General features: G+C 42.8%; 1 protein-coding gene across 1 annotated transcript; it reads left to right on the forward strand.

The window, feature by feature from the left end:
• The first annotated feature begins 2486 nt into the window (after nt 1–2486).
• IGFBP1 (insulin like growth factor binding protein 1) lies at nt 2487–8854 on the forward strand. Its single transcript, XM_519083.8, has 5 exons — nt 2487–2655; nt 3148–4198; nt 5746–5915; nt 7130–7258; nt 8156–8854. Exons 2-5 carry the CDS (start codon nt 3784–3786, stop codon nt 8285–8287), a joined length of 846 nt encoding a protein of 281 aa, XP_519083.3. The 5' UTR covers nt 2487–2655; nt 3148–3783; the 3' UTR covers nt 8288–8854.
• The last annotated feature ends 13525 nt before the right edge of the window (nt 8855–22379 follow it).

Genomic DNA, 22379 nt, shown 5'->3' on the forward strand with positions numbered 1-22379 from the left:
GCCCGCCCTTGACAGACCATCCTCCTGCTAGATGGGGGCAAGACTGTGGCTCAGTGTAGGGCATCCCATCACCCCTTTCCCCCACACCTAGCTCAGTACCTGCCCTACATTGGAAGGGTACCTCCCTCCCACTCCACTGCGGTCACTGTTGGGTGAAGGAAAGAATGCAGACAGAAGCTTGGGAGCTTGAGATGGAGAAGCTGGAAGGAAGAGCAATTCATTCTGAGGGGGCAGCCGCAGGAGGTGGGGGATATCAGGATAGATTCCTGCAAGAAAGAGTTTCCGGGATGGATGGAAGAGACCATGGACTTGATAAGCATGATAGGGTGATGGAAGTTCAGGCACTGAGAACAGCAAGACCAGAGTCATGGGGTTAGGGTCAGGCCAACTGAGGCTGAGGTGCAGCAGGTCCGGAGACCTCTCTCCCAGGGCCCACCCTGCACTTCCCAGAGCTGAGAGATGCACCTCCTTTCATGTCTCCCCTGGGCACTTCCCCAGCCTCCCCAGCCAGCTGTGAGTCAGAGCACTGGGACCACCAAAGGCAGGCCAGGCTGTGACCCCTGCCAGGGGGCAGTGGGGCTTGGGGATTCATGAATGTTCCCAGAAATGGCTGTGTGAGCAGTCACATCATCGGCTGTGACTCCAACCTGCCAGGGCAGGGCCGCTCACTCCCACACAGGATGGACGGATGGACAGTCGGCCTACACAGGCCTGTAGGGAGGGGCTTGGCTCCATCTGTGTTGACAGAGGGTCAGGAGTAGGAGGAGAGCTCTCTCTTGATTTGGGGGCTGTTTGGTTTGCTGTTGCTATGAAGCAAGCAAGGAAAACATTTGGGAAATCGATCCTTGAGGGGAGGAATTTTCACTACATGCAGGACAAGTGAGACCTCAGGGAGGATGGGTGGGTCGAATGCTGAGCAAGTGCACAACTATCCAGGGCGGAGTACACTGCCTGGCACACAGCAGGTGGCCTCCAGATATTTACCAAAGAATTGCCTCTTTCGTGTGTTTCATTAAGAAAACATTTCAGGTGTGGGCACTGATTGCAAGCTGAGGAAGTCAGAGAGAAAATACAGAGCACACATTCTTCTTCTGGAAATCAAATTGCTTAGGCATCTACCCTAAAAATAATGTCAAAAAATTCAAAACCGTTGGTCAGTTCCTTTACCAAACACCAAACTCTGCTCTGTAAAGAAATAATGACAAACAATCATAAACTTCCAACTGCAGTGACCTCACTGCCTTATTTTGATTTTTGCAGGAGACGCTGGGGCCATTACTCTTTGGAGACTTTAGAGGTAGAACAAAAGCCAGCTTGGCAAATCCAAGTCACTTCCCGAAGGCCACAGAAACAGGAAAGTGGTGAGAAAAGGAGGTCGTCAGTTAATTTCAACTTGGTTATTTTTTTATTTTTATTTTTTGAGTCAGAGTCTTGCTCTTGTCTCCCAGGCTGGAGTGCAATGGCATGATCTTGGCTCACTGTAACCTCTGCCTCCTGGGTTCAAGCGATTCTCCTGCCTCAGCCTCCTGAGTAGCTGGGATTACAGGTGACTGACACCATGCCTGGATAATTTTTGTATTTTTAGTAGAGATGGGGTTTTGCCATGTTGGTCAGTCTGGTCTCGAATTCCTGATCTCTGGTGATCCGCCCACCTTGGCCTCCCAAAGTGTTGGGATTACAGGCATGAGCCACTGAGCCTGGCCCCTTGGTTATTCTTTAGATTGATAATGTAATAGACAGTGTAAATACATCTACAAATTCAGAAGGTTAAGAAAGGGTATGCAAGGAAAACCGGTCTGTCCCTCAGTCACATTTTTCACCACCACCCACAAGAAGGCATTGCTATCAATTTATGTATTCCTCCCAAAACATTCAATAAATGTAGAATCAGTTGCATACATTCATCTTGCTTTTATTGTACACAAACAGTACCACACTCTGTACTTTCTCATTTGTACTTAGCTAGGAGATTTTACTTCAGTTGAATCACTTTACTTTTAGAGATTTTTCTCTATAAGAAAATCAGAGTTGCTCTTTCTTGTTGATAGCTGTCTATCTTCCAGTGGAAGGATGTCCCAGGATTTATGTATCCAGCACCTAGAGATGGGCATTTAGGTTATTTGCAGTATGGCTTCCAGATAGGGATTGGTTCGCGTATTTTTTCACATAAGTTTAAAACGATCTCTCACGTCTGTCTCATCATCTGTAGGATAAACAGCTGAGGGTGGCATTGTTAGCACAGACCATTCTACCTCCAGCTTCAGAATTTCAGGGTAGTTATTATTTTCACCTGCCCTTACACCTTCCCTGAAGGGAGCAGCAGGGATCATTTCCTTGAATGTAAGAATGACTGTCACTTGAGGTGATTCAGCAATGCTCTACTGTTTTAGAGTGTTTTAGCCAGATTACAGAGAAAGGCATTTACTTAGGGCTTGCTTACAGTAAACAGGACTGTATGGGCATCAGAAATGTGAATTCTTGTTCAGGATCCACCGTTATAGCCTCTGTGACTTTGACCTGGCAATAGCCTTCCTTCTCTGGCCTCAGTGTTCTCCTCTATAAAGCAAGGGGCTGGACAAGCCATCTCCAGTTTCCCAGTTTGGCAACACCACTCCTAAAGGATCTGAAGGGACAACAGGAGGCCCAGGCCTGGAGGTAGGGTAGCCCTGAGCCTGCGCCTAGAATGGGAGGCAAAGATGGTGGCAGGTGGGTGGGAAAATGTGGGGTTTGGGGGTCACAGGAGAGGCCAAGGGGCAGGCCTGGAGCATGGCACGCTCCCTGATCACAGCTCTCCACTGGAAGGCCATGGAGGGAGTGATGGGGAGAGCCTGCAACTCCTGGAGATAAGCCTGATTCTGACTTTCTTTGAAGGATTTTTTTCTTTCGACTTCTTTCCTGTGAAAGAGAATATCCGAGAAATGAGAATTTTAACTAAAGAGAAAACCTTTGCATTTGCTACTGATAAATATCTGGCCTATGCGGGAAAGTCATGGGTGCCCTGGGATTCTGGCTCCACTGCTAACAAGACCTTGTTAGACCTTCTTAACTGCCCCTCCAGAGAGGAGAAAGGCTCTTGGAGGTAGAGTGAGATTGGGGAGCTTGGCAGAGCCCTAGGATGAACTGTGTTTTTGTTTTGTTTTGTTGCAGGTTGGAGGCTTTTTCCTGCAGAAAGAGAAGCAATTCCGGGCTTTTCCACAGATAACCTGCTAGGGCTTGCAGAGACCTGGATTCTAACCCCATCTCGCCTTTCCTCACCTGGGGCATTGTTTTCTGCATTTGAGAACTGCTGGGTGGGCTGGTGTTACCCAGGATTTTTTAATTTTTGCAGGAGACGCTTTGCAGGAGATCTCTAGGGCTTTTTTCTGTGTCAATTAAAGAGCCTGGCCAGCTGGACCTGGGCTGTCTTTTTGACAAAAACAAACGTCATCCCCCTCCCAGCTGAGCACTTGTTAGAACTGAACTTTAACTCAGGGCCTGAACCCCCTAACAACGGGACAAACAGTATGAAATCAAAACCGTTTACCCTCCTCCCACCAGCGGTTTGCGTAGGGCCTTGGGTGCACTAGCAAAACAAACTTATTTTGAACATTCAGCTCCTAGCGTGCCGCGCTGCCAATCATTAACCTCCTGGTGCAAGTGGCGCGGCCTGTGCCCTTTATAAGGTGCGCGCTGTGTCCAGCGAGCATCGGCCACCGCCATCCCATCCAGCGAGCATCTGCCGCCGCGCCGCCGCCACCCTCCCAGAGAGCACTGGCCACCGCTCCACCATCACTTGCCCAGAGTATGGGCCACCGCCCGCCGCCACCAGCCCAGAGAGCATCGGCCCCTGTCTGCTGCTCGCGCCTGGAGATGTCAGAGGTCCCCGTTGCTCGCGTCTGGCTGGTACTGCTCCTGCTGACTGTCCAGGTCGGCGTGACAGCCGGCGCTCCGTGGCAGTGCGCGCCCTGCTCCGCCGAGAAGCTCGCGCTCTGCCCGCCGGTGTCCGCCTCGTGCTCGGAGGTCACCCGGTCCGCCGGCTGCGGCTGTTGCCCGATGTGCGCCCTGCCTCTGGGCGCCGCGTGCGGCGTGGCGACTGCACGCTGCGCCCGGGGACTCAGTTGCCGCGCGCTGCCGGGGGAGCAGCAACCTCTGCACGCCCTCACCCGCGGCCAAGGCGCCTGCGTGCAGGAGTCTGACGCCTCCGCTCCCCGTGCTGCAGGTACCACAGTCCGGCCCCTGCTCCAGCACCTCCTGCCGCCTGCCCCCGCCCGGCACCTCCCGCCCCCACTCCCCTAACTACTGGGTGGGGCTGCAGCCGGGCAGGGGCTTGTCCACAACTAGAGCTTGAAACCAGAGCACGTAGTTGGGGAAGGAGCTTGGGTCACCCAGTGGAGCCCGATCATTGCATGGTCTTGGCAGGACGTGCCCTGGGAGAAGAAGGAAGATGTTCCAGGGCACACATAGCTTAGTGGAGACTCAAGGAGGAAGCTCGCACTTGGCCCTCGTAGCCCATGGATCTTTAGAGACCCAGACAGCAAGAGTAGAGGGAGGCGGTGGGGCTGCCTCCGCAGTTGGGATGCCACCCTGGGTCCCCCACCAGTCTCCTCGCCAGCACGTGGGCAGCCCCAGTGGCTGGAGCATCCGGGAAGGCCTAAGAAGGGAATCCCTCCTGCTGGCCTCCCCAGGAGGTGTTTGGAATGTCCTTTGTAATATACGTCCTGGATACAGTATGTGCTTCCCAGATGTTTACAGAACATAATGTGAGAGTTGAGGCTAAAAGCTTCACTTCCATTCATTGCCATAGAAAAACAATGTTTGATGTGTATGTTGCCCCCTAAGAACATGACAATCAGGTTCTTTCCTGGATTTAAGCAGGCATTTGTTTGTAGCGGGAAGTGGAGGAAATGCCTCTTTCTCTACTCCAGCCCCTATCTCCTCATCTGGGCTGCTTGCACGTCCTGTCCTGTGCCATTCTTGGAGGAATTAGGACTTCCATACCCTGATAGGGTGTTAGAGTGAGTGTGTGAGAGTCAGTGACCCTTCCAAGGAGGGAACAGGGATTTCCTGCGGATTCTCTGCCCTTCAGAGGAAATGAAAGGGAGTCGTCTCACTGATCCTCAAGGAGATGGATTTCCACAGGGGGTCCCTTATAGGCCAGTGTGCTGATTCTGTTCATGTACCTTTGGGCTCTATCTGCAAGATCCTCTTGCCATGGGGGTGGAGGGGGTGTTGCAGAGAAGTCCCTTAGGACGTGGGAAGGCAGGGGCCCCAAAATAGAAAAGGGTAGTAGTTTGGGTCAGGAGAGCTGCATTCTAGACTCCACTTCTAGATGAACTGTACCATCCATTCAGGGATATTAGTAAAATCCCCATTTTAAGGATGGAGAAGCTGAGGTTTCGAGGCTCCCTACTAATGCGGTTAGGAACTGAACTCTAATCCTGGCTTCTTTAGGGTTGTTCTCAACCTCAGCAAATGCATTTGTTGCTCTGCTCCCCTGCTGCTTTAAAAGCAGAAACGTGGGGCACCCTTGCCAGGCCCTGAAACTTACTATTGTCAGGAACAGAGCTGGCATTGCTGTTGGGACATCACTCTTCCTGGAAACCATTACAAGGTCCTTTACAGTGAGAGTCAGTGAAAATCAGGTTAGGGAATGTGGCCATCCTCATGGCCCAGCCTGGTTTTGAGGGAAGGAAGTGATCTCCTGGGGGCCCGAGAGGGGCAGATGCTTTGGGAGGGCTCATGGGGTCTGCAATGTTTCCTTTCCAGAGGCAGGGAGCCCTGAAAGCCCAGAGAGCACGGAGATAACTGAGGAGGAGCTCCTGGATAATTTCCATCTGATGGCCCCTTCTGAAGAGGATCATTCCATCCTTTGGGACGCCATCAGTACCTATGATGGCTCGAAGGCTCTCCATGTCACCAACATCAAAAAATGGAAGGTGAGGCCCAGCAGGTGGGTGGTGGGAACTCTCCTGTCAGAGGATGTAGCTTGAGTCCGCTGTGACAAGCAGACCTGGCCCACTCCTTCCTGGTCCTGATGCCCTGGAAAGAAATGCTTTTCCCCCAAAACCTAGTGGCCATTTCTCAGTTAAACTTTGTCAAACTGTGAACACATGGACTTTCAGGAGAGGAGCCCACTGGATGCAAAGAAAATGTAGTTCCGGATGATAGGTTACTTCATGTCTCTGAGTTCCTCTCTAAAGGGTGTCAGAACATTGAGTTACATTGTTCCAAAACTTAGTACAAGGGCCTAACTGCTTTCACCCCCATTGTATGATTTGCCTCCCTTTAAAAAAGTTATCATAAAATAGACATAAAATGTACTGTTTTAACTATTTTGAAGCATAGGTTTCTGTGGCATTAAGTAACAATAAGTAATGCACGTTATTCTGCAACCACTACCAATATCTACCTTCAGAATTTTCATCTTCCCAAACTGAAGCTCGGAACTCATTAAACATCAACTCCCCATTATCTTAATTATGTCTGTTTTGAATTCTACCACTTGAGGGCGACAGAGAATCAAAGTCGGAGTGATTTGATTTGAGAAAATAAATTACTTCCACAAACATGCCTACCCAGAAAAAGGGAGGATTAAACCATTTTCTCAACATTTTGGAATTTCATCTGAGAATAACGATAAATGGAGGAAAGTTAATTCTTAAATTATCCAAATGAATGCCTTAATCCTCACTTGATTTAGTTTATGTAAAAGAACCTTGTAGATTGCAGAGGAAAGTTATTCAAAATCTAGAAATGTCTTCTGCTAAATTCTTAATTAAGAGTTATGCCCACTCTTCTAACCAGATGGCGGGTGCCAAAAGTATTCAGTAGGTGGCAGGAAGAGTTGGGAAGAGTTTTGTGGTGTTGGTGAGGCTCTTGCCAGGGGATGTCTCTGTGCAGGTGTTGAGAGAGTGACTGGTGAGGGAGAGAATGGTGTTCTTGTTCTTTATCTGAACAACTTAAGACAGACTAACTGCAGGTGGGAAAAAGAGGCCCAGAGGGAGCACATCACATGACACCTAGTCCCAGGTCCCCGTGGCCAGATCGTAGGGCCACTCCTGCTTCTACAAAACCTCTTCCATCAGTCATTGTCTAGGCTGATAATTCACTGTGTCTTGTTAGATATGCTAACGTCAAGTTATTCTCTTAGGAGCCCTGCCGAATAGAACTCTACAGAGTCGTAGAGAGTTTAGGCAAGGCACAGGAGACATCAGGAGAAGAAATTTCCAAATTTTACCTGCCAAACTGCAACAAGAATGGATTTTATCACAGCAGACAGGTAGGTGGCCTTGCCAGTGTGCGTCATCAGGGTGAAAGGGACTACTGCCCTACATTCCTGCCAAGCCAGGTCATTCATGTCAAAGAAGGTCCACTCCAAAGTAGACACCAGAAGTGGTTGTATTGAGCCAGATCCACCCCTCTGGGAACCTGGAACAGCTAGGTGAAGAAAGCCTATTGAACAGGTCAATATGTCACCGCCAGAGGTGGAAAACCTGCGCTGGACCAGGGGCCCTGGGGCTAAGCCTGAGCTCCATCACTCAGCAAGCCAATAGCTATGGAAGACTTTCCTAGGCCCCCTAACGCTTGGATCTTGGGTTCCTCACCTATACAAGAGAGGAAGGGAACAAACTTAACTTAGAAAAGCAAGTATCTATTTGGACAGCTCTTAACACTTTTTTCTCCTTGAACTGTCTAATAAAACACAACAACATTTTTGTGGCTTGCCAGATAATAAATGAGATCAAACAGACCAAGATTTCATATTGAGGAGTGCTTTAGGTCTCAGTGAAGTACAGGTTCTGTAGATTTTATTGGGAGAAACTGAGGACTAGGCCCTGCTTCACAGGCAATGAACAGTGGGGCACACACGAGACATGTTCCCTCTGGGTTGGGCTCCCCTGACATCAGGCTATGAAGCAGACAGCTGTGCACACACTGTACTGTTTAACACACATGGGAAGTCATTATTGCACATGCCACTCGGTCACTGTCTCTATTTTATGATGAGAACCAGGAGGGTGTGAGATTTGCTGCATCATGGGCAGCTGGTTTCACAGCCGGGACTCTTGGCTTGGCTCTGCAGTGCTCGGCTGCACTGGAAAAAGGGCCAGCTATGGCTCTACTTTCCCTGTCAGCTTGTCATCTGCTGCTCTTGACCTTGGTCTTGTCTTTGCAGTGTGAGACATCCATGGATGGAGAGGCGGGACTCTGCTGGTGCGTCTACCCTTGGAATGGGAAGAGGATCCCAGGGTCTCCAGAGATCAGGGGAGACCCCAACTGCCAGATGTATTTTAATGTACAAAACTGAAACCAGATGAAATAATGTTCTGTCACGTGAAATATTTAAGTATATAGTATATTTATACTCTAGAACATGCACATTTATATATATATGTATATGTATATATATAGTAACTACTTTTTATACTCCATACATAACTTGATATAGAAAGCTGTTTATTTATTCACTGTAAGTTTATTTTTTCTACACAGTAAAAACTTGTACTATGTTAATAACTTGTACTATGTCAATTTGTATATCATGAAACACTTCTCATCATATTGTATGTAAGTAATTGCATTTCTGCTCTTCCAAAGCTCCTGCGTCTGTTTTTAAAGAGCATGGAAAAATACTGCCTAGACAATGCAAAATGAAATCAGAGAGAGTAGTTTTTCAGCTAGTTTGAAGGAGGACGGTTAACTTGTATATTCCACCATTCACATTTGATGTACATGTGTAGGGAAAGTTAAAAGTGTTGATTACGTAATCAAAGCTACCTGTGGTGATGTTGCCACCTGTTAAAATGTACACTGGATATGTTGTTAAACACATGTCTATAATGGAAACATTTACAATAAATATTCTGCATGGAAATACTGTTATCTCTGTGGATGTTTATTTAGTGATATTATCTTTGTTTCTGAAATCCCTTTGTCCTTCACTCTCACCTTCCTTATGCATTTTGTGCTTTTGTGATACCAAGATGGTGTTTTGGGTCTGCAGAGCCCCTTGTCCTAACTACCCTAGATCTTGCCCCGGCTGCCCCAGGGTTTCCACTTCCCAGTGGCATTGGGACCTTCCTCCTCTGCCTGGCCAGGCTGGGCATTCCTATGTCCCACCTCTCCATTAGTCCCCATCCTCCCCAGGGTCCTCAGCCTCTTCCTCTTGGTTTGGTTTGTCCCTTCCATTCAACTTATAAATAGGAACAGGGTTTCTTTCCTCTTAAACACAAGACAGAAGTGCTTCCTTGGTTTTGCTCCCTAGCCTTTCCCTTGCTTGCCCTCCCTTCCTGCTAGCCTCCTTCTTCCACAGGGCTCCCAGCATCCTTTTGTCACTTCTGTTTCCATGACTGAGCCCTGATTGCATCTCTCTTCTCTGCTCCTCAGAGTTCTTCTTCCTTAACACTGTGCCCTGCTTGGTGTGCCCAACGCTGCCCCTCCTAACTCTTGCTCACCCTGTTGACTGCTTCTTTCCTCCCCTCCACATCTTTCCTGGCACCTTGCCCATCCCAGGGGATTCCATCTCGGTCTGCTGGCTGCCTCCAGCCCTGTCTCTTGGACTCCCCCTGCTCTATGTCGGGGTGAAAGCCCACACTTCTGCTTGCCTCAGGCCACCTCTTGGAGGCTTGGCATCCATGGCTGCTTCTCTCATCTGTGGGGCTGGTGGCCTCCCTGACATTCTGGTTTTTCCTGGAGACTCTAGCTCCCTATCTTGGGTCCCCCCTTTAACCCTCCAACCCCATAGCTGCCAGGCTGCCATCCTCTCTGCCATGACCCTAGGGCTGGTGTGTAAACTCAGCACTCAGACTCATCAAGAGGAGCAGCCAGACCGATGTGGGACAGGGACAGACTGATAGCTGCAGCCCAGGGCCAGGAGGTGTGTTCATTTGCTCAAGCAATGAAGCCACATCTGGCACAGCAGCTGCAATTGGAGTCACCACTCCATTAAGCTTATAATAATTCACTGTTATTGTCTAAGATCCAACTGTCTTCTGCACAGGCCAAATAGCAGAGTTCAGTGGGGATGTGGTGAGAATCACCACTCCTGCATCTTTCAAGTCCTTGATGGTGGCACTAATTTCTGCCATCTCTCTGGGATTGCAATATGGCTTCTGAACTGATCAATGACAGTTCAGAGCCAGTGCCCTGTAGTTCCTGAAAGGTCTGATTACTTCCTTTCCCTCAATCCACAATTGCCCCAGTGAAAGCCTCTAGGTCCCTTTGGAGAACACTGGTAGAAATATTTTCAACAGTGTACTGGGGCCCTTTCTCAAGGGGGCCCAGCCCCTCCTTCATTCAAGGGGTTCTGGGTCTGTAAACTGGCTTAAGTCTGAGAATTGATTGAGGTGCCAAGACTCTGTTTTTGTGATTCAAATTAGATTTTTGTTCACTTGCCCTTGAACTTTCCTGCTTATACAAGTCAATAACAATTTAGTAGGCTTCCTATCAGTTTCACTTCTAGGAATGTCATGATCAAGTAGCCAACGCCATAGATCCACAGGAGTCTGACTATTCTGAGTGCTGCCTTGGCTCTGCTGTCCATTAGAGTAGCTGCACCTACCTTGCCTTTGTTGGTTGAGTGCCTCCACTTGGTCCGTGCCACCCTTGGACTCTCATTATTTCCATTGCATTTATGTTTCCCAGTTCAGCAGCTGCAGTTCCCACTGTACGGTCTGGCCTACAGAGAAGAGCAATGCCAGAGCTCTTCTAGTATGCTGAGGCTCCCCTCATAAATGTATTCCTTATGGTCAAGGTGCAAGATAATGCCCTTTGGACCTGCCCATGGTGGGTAAGAAAGTCTTAAATGACAAATTCCCTCTAACATTCTAGTGTCCCTAAGCCTTTGAGTTCATTTCTACTGTAAATCAAGGCAGATCTTGCAGTTCAAGAGCTTTTGGTCTATGCTACCTTTTGGTCTATGTTTCAGCCAATTAACTAAATAAACTGTTGGAGCTGTTTCTAGCTTCTTGAATTGCAACCTTAAACACAGAATCTCTGCTTAGTAAGCCTATATCAATAAATTCAGTCTGATCCAACTTTTTGTTCCTTTCACTATTACCCCATACTTCTAATATCAATTCCCACACATGTTCCCTGGATTTCTATCTACATATATTAGAAAACTCAAGTAGTTCTTTCGGAATGTGGTGCACCTCCTCATGGGTTACATATTGTACCTCACTTTTAGGGGTCTTATGGGACCTGGTCTATAACCAAAGAAGGGTGGTAGGGGTGAGTCCTGAGGAGAAGCAATATTGTCTTGCATGGCAACTGCCTCAGGGGAGGCCATTATAGTATCCTCGGGCAATACAAAGTTAATCCCCTCAGATGGGGGTGGACAGCCTGCTTCTACTGGAAAAGAAAACTCAGCAGAAATTAGTGTCTCAATGTCTCCACCTTCATCAGGGTCTTCCCATACATATCTATTCCAACTTTCAGGATCCCATTCTTTCCCTATCAATGCCCTCACTTTAACAGAAAGCACTGGTAAAGTGGAGGCTGGGAATTCAATTTTCGTTGTAAGTCAGTCACTCACAGGGTTTCGTTTTTACCAATTCTAGTCTTGGAGCTACAGGAGACAAGGGACTCCTTCAGAGTAGATATCTAAGCTTTCAGGTCATTTATATAGGCTTGAGCTGGGAATTTGAATCCCTGAGCTCATCCTTTCCTTTCCCCACTTTATCCAGCTTAATTAGAAACCACCAGCTAATGTCATTATGCTTGTTAGTTAGACAAAAATGTTTGAAGATACTATATACATAGTCACCCAGATCCTTGCCTCTTACAAGTATTTGAGAATATCCAGTGGTAATATTTTGCGTATCTCTGCTGCAACATTATGCCGTGGACTATCAGTATTCTCTTTGTTACTGGAAATAGAGTTATTAATGTCTTTAAATATAATCAAAACAGGTAGCCAATTCCAGAAATCCCAGAACCAATTCAGAAAACTCACCCTTAAGATTGAGTCCCTGCAAATACCATTATTTCATTCCTTTTTGTCGTTGAGCAGTATTTCATGCATACATATACCACATTTTCTTTATCTACTCATTGACTGAAGTGCTGTAAACTCAGCACTCAGACTCATCATTTGGGCTGGTTCCATATTTTTGCAATTGTGAATTGTGCTGGTATAACTTAGATGAAATTGGAGACCATTATTATAAGTGAAGTAACTCAGGAATGGAAAACCAAATATTGTATGTTCTCACTTATAAGTGGGAGCTAAGCTATGAGGACACAAAGGCATAAGAATGATATAATGCACTTTGGGAACTTATGGGAAAGGGAAGGAGGGGAGCGAGGGATAAAAGACTACACATTGGGTACAGGGTACACTGCTCAGGTGATGGGTGCACCAAAATCTCAGAAATCACTATTAAATAACTTATTCATGTAAACAAACACCATCTGTTCCCCAAAAATCTATTGAAATAATAAATAAATAAGTAAATAAATAAATAAATAAATACTTTGAAATCTAAAAAAAAGATTGAGTTCCTTTAGAACCACTCCAGGTACTAAAATCTGTATTAGTCAGGATTTTCTGGAGAAACTGAACCAATGAGATGTGGATATAGAGAGATTTATTTTAAAGAATTGGCTCATGCAATTGTGGAGCTGGGAAGTCCAAAATCTACAGGGTAAATCAGCAGGCTGGAGACCTAGTAGGGAGCCACTGCTGTGGTTAGAATGCAAAGGCAGTTTGCCAGCAGAATTCCTTCTTGCTTGGTCAGTCTTTTGTTCTATTTAGGACTCCAATTGATTGGATGATGCCCACCCCCATTATGGAGGGCTATCTGTCTTACTCAAAATCCACCAATCTGAATGTTACCCTCATACAAGAACACCCTCACAGAAACATCCAGAATAATGTTTGACCCCATTTTTGTCATTGTGGTGCAACCAAGTTGACACATAAAATTAACTATCACAACCAGTTATAATTTCTACTAAATAAATACAATTGAGATGTAAGAGAGGACAGAAAATTAAATTATGTGAAATGCTCAATTAAAACTATAGTTGGTAGAAAAAGAGGAGGAAAAATAAACAAATAATAATTCAATGAATAGAAGACATTTACAAATGTGGCTGGCTTTAACAAAATATATCAGCACTCCCTTTAAACATACTAGATGTCCCAACGAAAATAAAGAGGTTGTCAGTATGCTTTAGAAAATGAAAAACAAAATCAACATATATATTGTTCATAAGATTCCTACTTAAAATATAATGACGCTATAGGTTAAGAGCAAAGAGATGGAGAAATATATATCACCCTAACTCTAATTACAACAGTAGAATTAGCTAGGTTAATTACAAAGAAAACTTCAGAACAAAGACAATTATCAGCATTAAAGAGGGGCATTACATAATGAAACAGATGTCAATTATCCAAAAGACACAATCGCCCTTAATGTGTGTGTGTCTAATGACAGAACATCAAAATATGTGAGGCTAAAACAAGTAGAACTGCAAGAAGAAATAGATAAATCTGCTACCATAGTTGGAGACTTCAACACCCTTCTATCAAAAATGGACAGATCTAGCAGGCAGAAAATCAGTAAGGGCATTGTTGAACTCAACAGCATCATCAATCGAGGATATAATGAACATCTTTGGATGACTTAATCCAACAACAGTAGAATACACATTCTTCTCGAGATTGCGTGGAATAGTCATCAAGATAGAGCACATCCTGGGCCATAAAACACATCTCAACACATTTAAAAAAATAGAAATAATACAATGTCTGCTCTCAGATCACAATGGAATTAAACTAGAAATCAGTAACAGAAAGATAGCTAGAAAATCACAAAATATTTGGAGATTAAACAATACATTTTTAACTAACACATGGGTTAAAAAAAGAAGTCTCAAGGGAAATTAAAAACTATTTTTAGATAAATGAAAATTAAAATACAATTTATCAAAACCTGTGGGATGCAGCTGAAGTAGTGCTTACAGGGAAATTTATAGCATTAAATACAGATAGAAATTAAGAAAGGTCTAAAATAAATCATTTAAACCTCCACCTTAGGAAACTAGAGAATGAAGAGCAATTTAAGCCTAAGGCATGCATAAAGAATGAAATAAAGCAAACATCAATAAAATCCAAACCGGGAAAACAATAGAGAAAATCAATGAAACCAAATATGGTTATTTGAAGACATTAATGAAATTGATAAACCAGTAGCTAGACTAACCAAGAAAAATAAAAGGCACATTTTACCTACATCAGAAATAAAAGAGAGGCCATCAGTTCTAGTACCATGAGCATTAGAAGGATAATAAAGAAACACTATGAAAATCTTACACCCACAAATTTGATAACATAGATGTAATGGACTAATTCCTTGAGAACACAAACTACCAAAACTCACACAAGGAGAAATAAATAACTAAATAGAATGATACTTATTAAAAATTAAATCAATAATTAGCCTTCCAAAAATAGAGCATTAACCCCAGATTGTTTCACTGGTGAATTCTACCGAACATTTAAGGGAGAAATGACACCAACGCTCCACAATCTCTTTCTCAAAATAGATACAAATTAACACTTAACTCATTGTATGAGGTCAGTATTATCTTGATACGAAAACCAGATAGAGACATTAAAAGAAATGAAAACTACAGATCAATATCTCTCATCAACATAGATGCAAAAATTATGAGAAAATGTTATCTAATCATATCCAACAATGTATAAAAAGAATACTATATCACCAAGATATAATGCTAAGATCCAGGTTATAGTAAGATTGCTAGTAGTTTTACATTGGTTCTGCAGTGGAAAAACAACAGGCTGAAAAAATTCAGATTTTAGCTTTGGTTGTGTAGGAGCATTAGGGCTGTGGTGGCATTTCCTCTTTCTTCTCTTTTCTTCCTTGTCTCCCTCTCTTCCTTCCTTCTATAAAAATTATCTTTTAGTTACAGTACTCTTATATGAGAAAAATACATTTACAGTAGAAATAGAAAACAAAGAATTTCTCATAGACCGTCATTACATAGATATCGAATATGTGTATTTATATATGATATTTAAAAATGTCATGACAAGAAGAAAGAAAAGCTTTAGAAAATAAAATTAATTTCATAAGTCTTGTTATATTGTACTTAAGAATACTGGACTAAATGTTTAAAAAATCATAATGACACTCAGAGACTCACGTTAACAATTTTCCTTAAGGCCCTTGGTTGAAAGCTTTAGACTTTATTGAGGCTACGTTGAAAACCATTGCTCTACTTCCCTTAATAATTCTTTGGCTTCCCAAGGAAGCATGTGCACTCATACCTTGCCTTTCTCTTACTGCTTCTTTGGCCAAGACAGTAGATTTTGCACAACTCCAGGGGGCATCTTTCATGTTGTGTTCTAAGGGCTCCACAATAGGGCATTCACAGGGACTACAATGTCAGTTGTGTCCCCAGCATAGTACAGGGGCTGAGTACCACCGCTGAGTAGGAAGGATGCTGTCAGCTTCAGTCCCTCCATCTGGAAGGGGCCTTGGAAAGAGAATGAAGAGATACTGGCTTGGTCTGAGAACAGTGACTTGGAGTTAGAGCCACTTTTCTAGACAAAATGGTTGGCCCTCCTTCATCTGGGTACTGTTGGTACAAAGGATTTCCACCAGAGATGTAAGACAAGAGGACAGAGCAGGATGCTCTGGGAGATCTAGGAGAAATAATATAGACTGCCCCTGAGGCATCTTGGAAAATGTGGGAGCTTCTGTGAGTCACTGCCACCCTAGTCCAGAGATGATGGAGGACCAATATTTAGTCTGAAAGATCTTGTTAGTGTCATTATTCAATTGTCCTGTTAGAATGGAATGAACGTCAGGAAATGCTTACAGGACACATACATTAGCTGAAATACTAAAAACAAACAAAAAACAAACAAAAAAAAAACAAACAAAAAAACTCACTCTCTCCTTAAAAGAAGTGCTCCTTCACAGTGGGACATACTAACCCTCTCCTGCATAGGTGTTCTACTCTGGACTCTCAAAGCTTTCACCTAGCTTTCAGCACTCTTACCTCACTCTTACCTCAAATTTCTTTTTTCCCACATTATATTCCACGTGGTCATTGTTGTCTTGAAACTCAGCTTGTCAAATCTGAACTCCTGGTCCCCTAACCAGCTTCTTCTCCAAACTTCCATACTTCATGTCTTCAGCACAACCCTTCTTCTGTGTGAGAAGATGTTGAAGTATGGTGTTGTTTTGCAAGACAGCAAGTAAGATGGACAGACATTGGCAAGCTTTTGGGCGAGGTAAACGTGTTCAAATCCAGAATTATCCACACATCATGGCTATAGAGAGAGTGAAAAATTATCCATGGTGCATCCCTGGCCTTAATGTTTCCTTGTAGTCTCCCTCTACTCTAAAACGGAGACAAAATCTTGCTGATTTTGCTCTTTAATGACTCTTACTTTGTCTTTTTATCCTCTGATTTGAACTCTTACCATGTCACAACTGGGCTGTTGCAGCAGTTCCTTCTTGGTTTGCCCTGTATTTACCCAATCTCGTTTATGCATGCATGCATGCATTCATTTAAAAATAATTAATGAACATTATTCATGACATAGGTGCTAGGGAGGTGACAACATCAAACAGAGAAGAATCTTTCTTCTAAAGGATTTGGTAGTTGTAGGGGAAGGATGTGGGGAAGATAATAACAACAAAAGTAAGTCAAGTCCATTAAAATATACTGAGATAGTGCTGGGGTTTTCAGAGGAGAGAGAGAAACTACTCTGTATGCAGTGGATAAGAGGGCTTCTCAGAGGAATGGCCTTCAGGCCATGACTTTGAAGGATGGGCAGATAGGATGGCTCGCCTGAGCAAGATGGAGGAAGGACTAGTTTCAACAAAGGAAAATACAAGAACCAGAGAGTACATTGTGCATGCTGGGTTTAGTAAGCTGTTTGGTGTAGTGAGAACACAGGGTATGTTTATGGGCATTAATGAGAGGTGAGGTGTGCTAGGAGTTTCCAGTGTGGGCTGTAAATGTCTGGCTCAGAGTTTTGATTTAGTTGGAAGGCAATGGGGAACTTTTAAGATTTGGAGGCAGCATGACAGTGTGAGATGCTTCACCAACCTACACCCTAGTAAAACTGGTGAAAAATATTAAAAAAAAAAACAAAACCATTCAGAGTCCTAAAATGGCTGTAAAAGCAAACAACAAGTGAAAAAACATCTATCCAAGAAAATCTATGAAAGTTCAGTAAGAAAGATAAGAGTGTAGTATATGAACCAAAATCCCTTGTTCCCTTCCCCTCTAAGCTCTGTGGGTAGAGATTACACTCCAGACTGGTGCAGCTAAGAACACAGAGCTTCCTCTCCTCCCAGCTGCCAGTCAGTGGGCTGTCTTTCCAGGAGGGTCAGGACTTCAGTGTGTCTCATCCTGCCCCCAGCTACCTGTTGCTAAGGTAAGCTCCAGACAAGTGCAGTCAAGAGCAAGGAGGTGGGGAGTTTAAGGAAGGGGAAGGGGAGAGAAGAGAAGAGGGGAAGTGGAAGGGGGCTCACTTCTGCCCAGCCCCAGTTCATGGAATGGAGCCTACCTTGGATGTGGCATGCTGAGAACACTAGGGCTCTTATTTCCTTTGCCCAGGCTCTGGTTTCACACCAGAAGAGGCAAGCCAAAGGACATGATCCTCCCTCCAGGAAGTACTTAGCTCTCAGAGCAGGGAAATCATTTAGAGAGAAGATTGTCATTGTCCCTACCCCCAGTCCAGAGCCCTGACTCAGAGATTTTTGCCAGAAGGGAGATGCAGGACATGAAACAGGTAGCTCCCTTCTCTTCTCATGAAAACTAACATCATTTGCAGGAGAACCTGGAGAAGTTTAAATCTATGGGCACTCTCAAGAAAGTGGAGATTGTAATGACAGGCAATTGGAAGGGGATTTATAGATCTAATGAAGATACAGCCGGGACTATAGCCCAGCTAGTTTGCAGGAGAGAACTGAGGGATGACAGCTGGGAGGAGTCCTCTTGGGTACAGAACAAATATCAGACTCTGGGATCAGAACAAATATCAAACTCTGGCTTCAGAAACTATTCCTTCAAATGAACTACAGTTTGGAATTTGTGCCCAGGGAATTGTTGAAAACAATACAGGAGGCCATTGGCAACCAGTGGAGTTTAATAGCTGGGCATGGCCTGGGAAGAGGAAGAGAGTCCTACCTGTACCACTGTCATCCCAGGGTGCCTGTGGACATACCCATAGCAAAGCAGCCTTAGGAGGAACATCAGCTGCTGAACCCTGGTGGTGGTGAGCAGGAATAGTCTTCACTAAAATAATTCAGCCAATCACTAAAAAACAAACAAGAAGTAGCAGTACCAAGCCCTGGTGAGGGAGAGACCAGGACCCAGAAGTGTTACAATATACAATCTAAAATGTTCAGTTTCCAATAAAAATTATGAGGCATGCAAATAAATAGTAAAGTAGATCCTACACACCAGTAAAAAAGCAGGCCGGGTGTGGTGGCTCACAACTGTAATCCCAGCACTTTGGGAGGCCGAGGCGGGTGGATCAAGAGGTCAGGAATTCGAGACCAGCCTGACCAACATGGCGAAACCCCATCTCTACTAAAAATAAAAAAAAATTAGCCGGGCGTGGTGGCGCATGCCTGTAATCCCAGCTACTCGGGAGGCTGAGGCTGGAGAGTCGCTTGAACGCGAGAGGCGGAGGTTGCAGTGAGCCGAGATCGCGACATTGCACTCCAGCCTGGGCAATAATTGCAAAACTCCGTCCCAAACAAACAAACAAACAACAACAACAACAACACCGGATGGCACAAAGTACTTTTCAGATGCCAGATTTAACAAAAATAGATTTCAGAATATGAAATCTATTATAAATATGTTCACAGACTTAAAGGAAAACATGATTAAAGAAGTAAAGAAGGGTATGATGTTGCATCAGATAGATAATATCAATGCAGAAAAATTATGAAAAAAAGAGAACTAAATGGAAATGCTGGAGTTGAAAAGTACAGTAACTGAAATACAAAATTCTCTAAAAGGAGTCCATGGTAGATTTGAACTTCCAGAAGAAAGAATTAGTGAACTTGGAGATAGGTCAACATATAAAAAGTGAAAACTTTTCAACTCATTTTATGAGACTAGTATTACCCAGATACCGCAACCAGACAAAGACATCAGAGCAAAAGTATAGATCATATATCTCTTATGAGTATGGACACACAAATTCTCAACAAAATGTGATCAAATTGAATACAGCAACATATTAAAAGAATCTTGATCAGTGGGGAATATATCCCATGATCAGTGGGATTTATTCCAGGGGTGCAAAGTTATTTTAGCATCTGAAAATTAATTAATTAAAATAATATTAATTATTTCAGCGTCTAAAATTTAATAAAATTAATCAATGTCATAGGATAAAAACAAAAAAATTACATGATCGTCTCAGTAGATGCAGAAAATAATTGACAAACAAAAATACCCTTTTATAATAAAAATATTCAGCAAACTAGGAATAAAAGGGAACTTCCTCAAGCTGATGAAAGAGATCTAGAAAAACCCACAGCTGACATTATACTTGATGAAAGACTATAGGCTTTTTGCCTAAGATCAGGAACAAGACAAAGATATCTGCTCTTGCCACTTCTACCTGTACTGGAGAATATATTCAAGAAAAATAAATAAATGGCATTCAGATTGGAAAGGAAGAAGTAAAAGAAACTCTATTTGAAGATAACACCATCTGCTATTTAGAAATCCCTAAGGAATATACTAAAAGTCCATTAGAACTAATAAATGAGTACAGCAACATTGCAGGATATGAAATCAAGATTAAAAAACCAATTATATTTCTATATGCTTGCAATAAACAATTCAAAAATAAAATTAACCAATTTTATTCATAATAACATCAAAAAGAATAAAATATTTAAAAATAAATTGAAAAAAGAAGCGTAAAATTTATATTCTGAAAGCTATAAAACACTGCCAAAAGAAACTAAAGAGGCTCTAACTAAATGGGAAAATATTTCATGTTCATGGATTAGAAGACTTAACATTGTCAAGATGGCAACATACCCCAAAATGATCTACAAATTAAGTGTTGTCTCTATCAGAATCTCAGCTGACTTCTCTGACAATCTGACTTTAAAATTCATAATGTATGCAAAGAACGCAGAAAAGCCAAAGCAATCCTGAAAAGAAAAATACAAAGTAGGAGGACTCATACTTTCTGTTTTCAAAAATTACTACAAAGTAATGGTAATGAACATAATGTGGTGTTGGCACAAAAATAGACAAGTTGAGAGTCCGTTGACAAGCCCATACGTTAATAATTAACTGATTTTCAACAAGGGTACCAAAAGTAATCAATAATCTTTTCAACAAATGATCCATAGGCAAAAGAGTGAAGTTGGTCCCCTACCATATACCATAACAACAATTAACTCAAAAATCTACCAAAGACCTAAATGTAAGACCTAAAACTAAAAAACTCTTAGAAGAAAACATAGGGGTAAGTCTTCAAGACTCTGAACTCGGCAAAGATTCTTAGATATGATACCATCAGCATGAGCAACAAAAGTATAATAGATAAATTGGACTTCCTCAACTTTAAGCCTTGTGTGCTTCAAGTGACACCATTAGGAAAGTGAAAGACATCCACTGAATGGTCAAAAATATTTGCATATCATATATCTTATAAGGGACTGGCATTTAAAATATATAAGAAACAATTACAACTCAACAATATCAAGACAAATAGCCCAATTAAAAATAGGCAAAGGGACTGAACAGACTTTTCTTCAAAAAAGATGTATTAAATGGCCTATAAGCACATGAAAAAGTCTTTGGCATTATTAGTCATGAAGGAAGTACAAATCAAAGTTATCACTTCACATCCACTAGGATACCTAGAACCAAAAATTCTGATAACAGTAAGTGTTTATGAGGATCTGGATACATCAGAACCCTCTTAGAATACTGGTGGGATTGCAAAATGGTGCAACTGCTTTGAAAAATAGTCTGGAAGTTTTCCAAATGTTTAAACATAGAGCTACCATATGACTCAACAATTCTGCTCCTAGGTGAATGCCACTTCTAGGTATACGCCCAAGATAAATGAAAATGTATGTCTATTCAAAAACTTATATATAAATGTTCATAGAGGCATTATTCACAATAGCCAAAAGGTGGAAATAAATCAAATGTCCATCAATGGACAAACGGATACACATTTGTCAATTGTGGTATATCTAGACAATGAAATATTAATCAACCATCAAAAAGAATGAAGTACTGATAATGCTACAACATGGATGAACCTTGGAAACATGCTAAGTGAAAGAAGCTAGTCACATGCAATTATACATTATAATTCCATTTACATGAAAGTGCAGAATAGGGAAATCTATAGAGACAGAAAGTAGATTAATGGTTGCTTAGGGCTGGGAAGGGAGGATGGAGGATGACTGCTAAAGAGTTCAGGGTTTCTTGTTGAAGTGATGAAAATGTTCCACACTTGGCCTATGGTGATGGCTGTACATTTAAAGCTATACTAAAAGCCATAACATGGGTGAATTTTATGATATGTTAATTCTGTCTCAATAAATTTGTTAAAAAGAAAGATTTTTCAGTAGGAGCAACTCTGTCAGTGTTGAGATTTAGAAAGAAGACTCAGGGAGCAATGATTGTCATGGGATTTGAGAAGATAAAGGAGATTAGAAAGCCAGATAGAAGTTGGTGAAACTTATTTATGTTGCAAATGCTGAAGATCAAAGGAGATTAGAAAGCCAGATAGAAGTTGGTGAAACTTATTTATGTTGCAAATGCTGAAGATCAAAGTAGAAGGAAGCAGATTGGGGTACACAAGGGACGGAGAATCAATCTCTGGAAAGAATCACCTGTGCTTGCTGACTCCACCTTCTCTCCTATTCTCTTTTGAACACTTCCTAATCAACTGCAAGCACTGATTATAATTGGTTTATAACACACTCTCATTATTGAGCCACGCCTGGTCCTCTCTTGTTTATTTGTTCTATTTTTTAATAGTGCAATAAAGATCCATCAACTACCCATCCAACTTAACCAGAATTCTGACAACCTATATGGAATTAATCACTCACTGCTTTTCTTTGCATATGTTTTATCTATATCTATTTTTTAAACATATATTTTTATTTTAGATGATTTCAGTTACTTTTTTAACATCATAAAAAGTGTACCATGCAGAAAATGATCTTTAGGGACTTGGCTTTTAAACTGATGCTGTAAAGCTGCCAGTCTCTTGATTGTTTTATGCACCTGCTGTTTATTTATTTAGGCTTCTACAGGGTCGTCTCTCTTGAAAATACACCACAGTTTATTGATCCAGGCTGCTGATGATGGGAACTCGGTTATCTTCAGGTTTTAAA

The sequence above is a fragment of the Pan troglodytes genome, chromosome 6 (genome assembly GCF_028858775.2).
Source record: "Pan troglodytes isolate AG18354 chromosome 6, NHGRI_mPanTro3-v2.0_pri, whole genome shotgun sequence".
Taxonomy (NCBI): Eukaryota; Metazoa; Chordata; class Mammalia; order Primates; family Hominidae; genus Pan; species Pan troglodytes.

Coding starts and splice junctions, on each gene's coding strand:
- IGFBP1 (XM_519083.8), top strand. CDS start 3,784: ATGGGCCACCGCCCGCCGCCACCAGCCCAGAGAGCATCGGCCCCTGTC. Junction 4,199..5,745: donor CTCCGCTCCCCGTGCTGCAG/GTACCACAGTCC, acceptor TTTCCTTTCCAG/AGGCAGGGAGCCCTGAAAGC. Junction 5,916..7,129: donor CCAACATCAAAAAATGGAAG/GTGAGGCCCAGC, acceptor TTATTCTCTTAG/GAGCCCTGCCGAATAGAACT.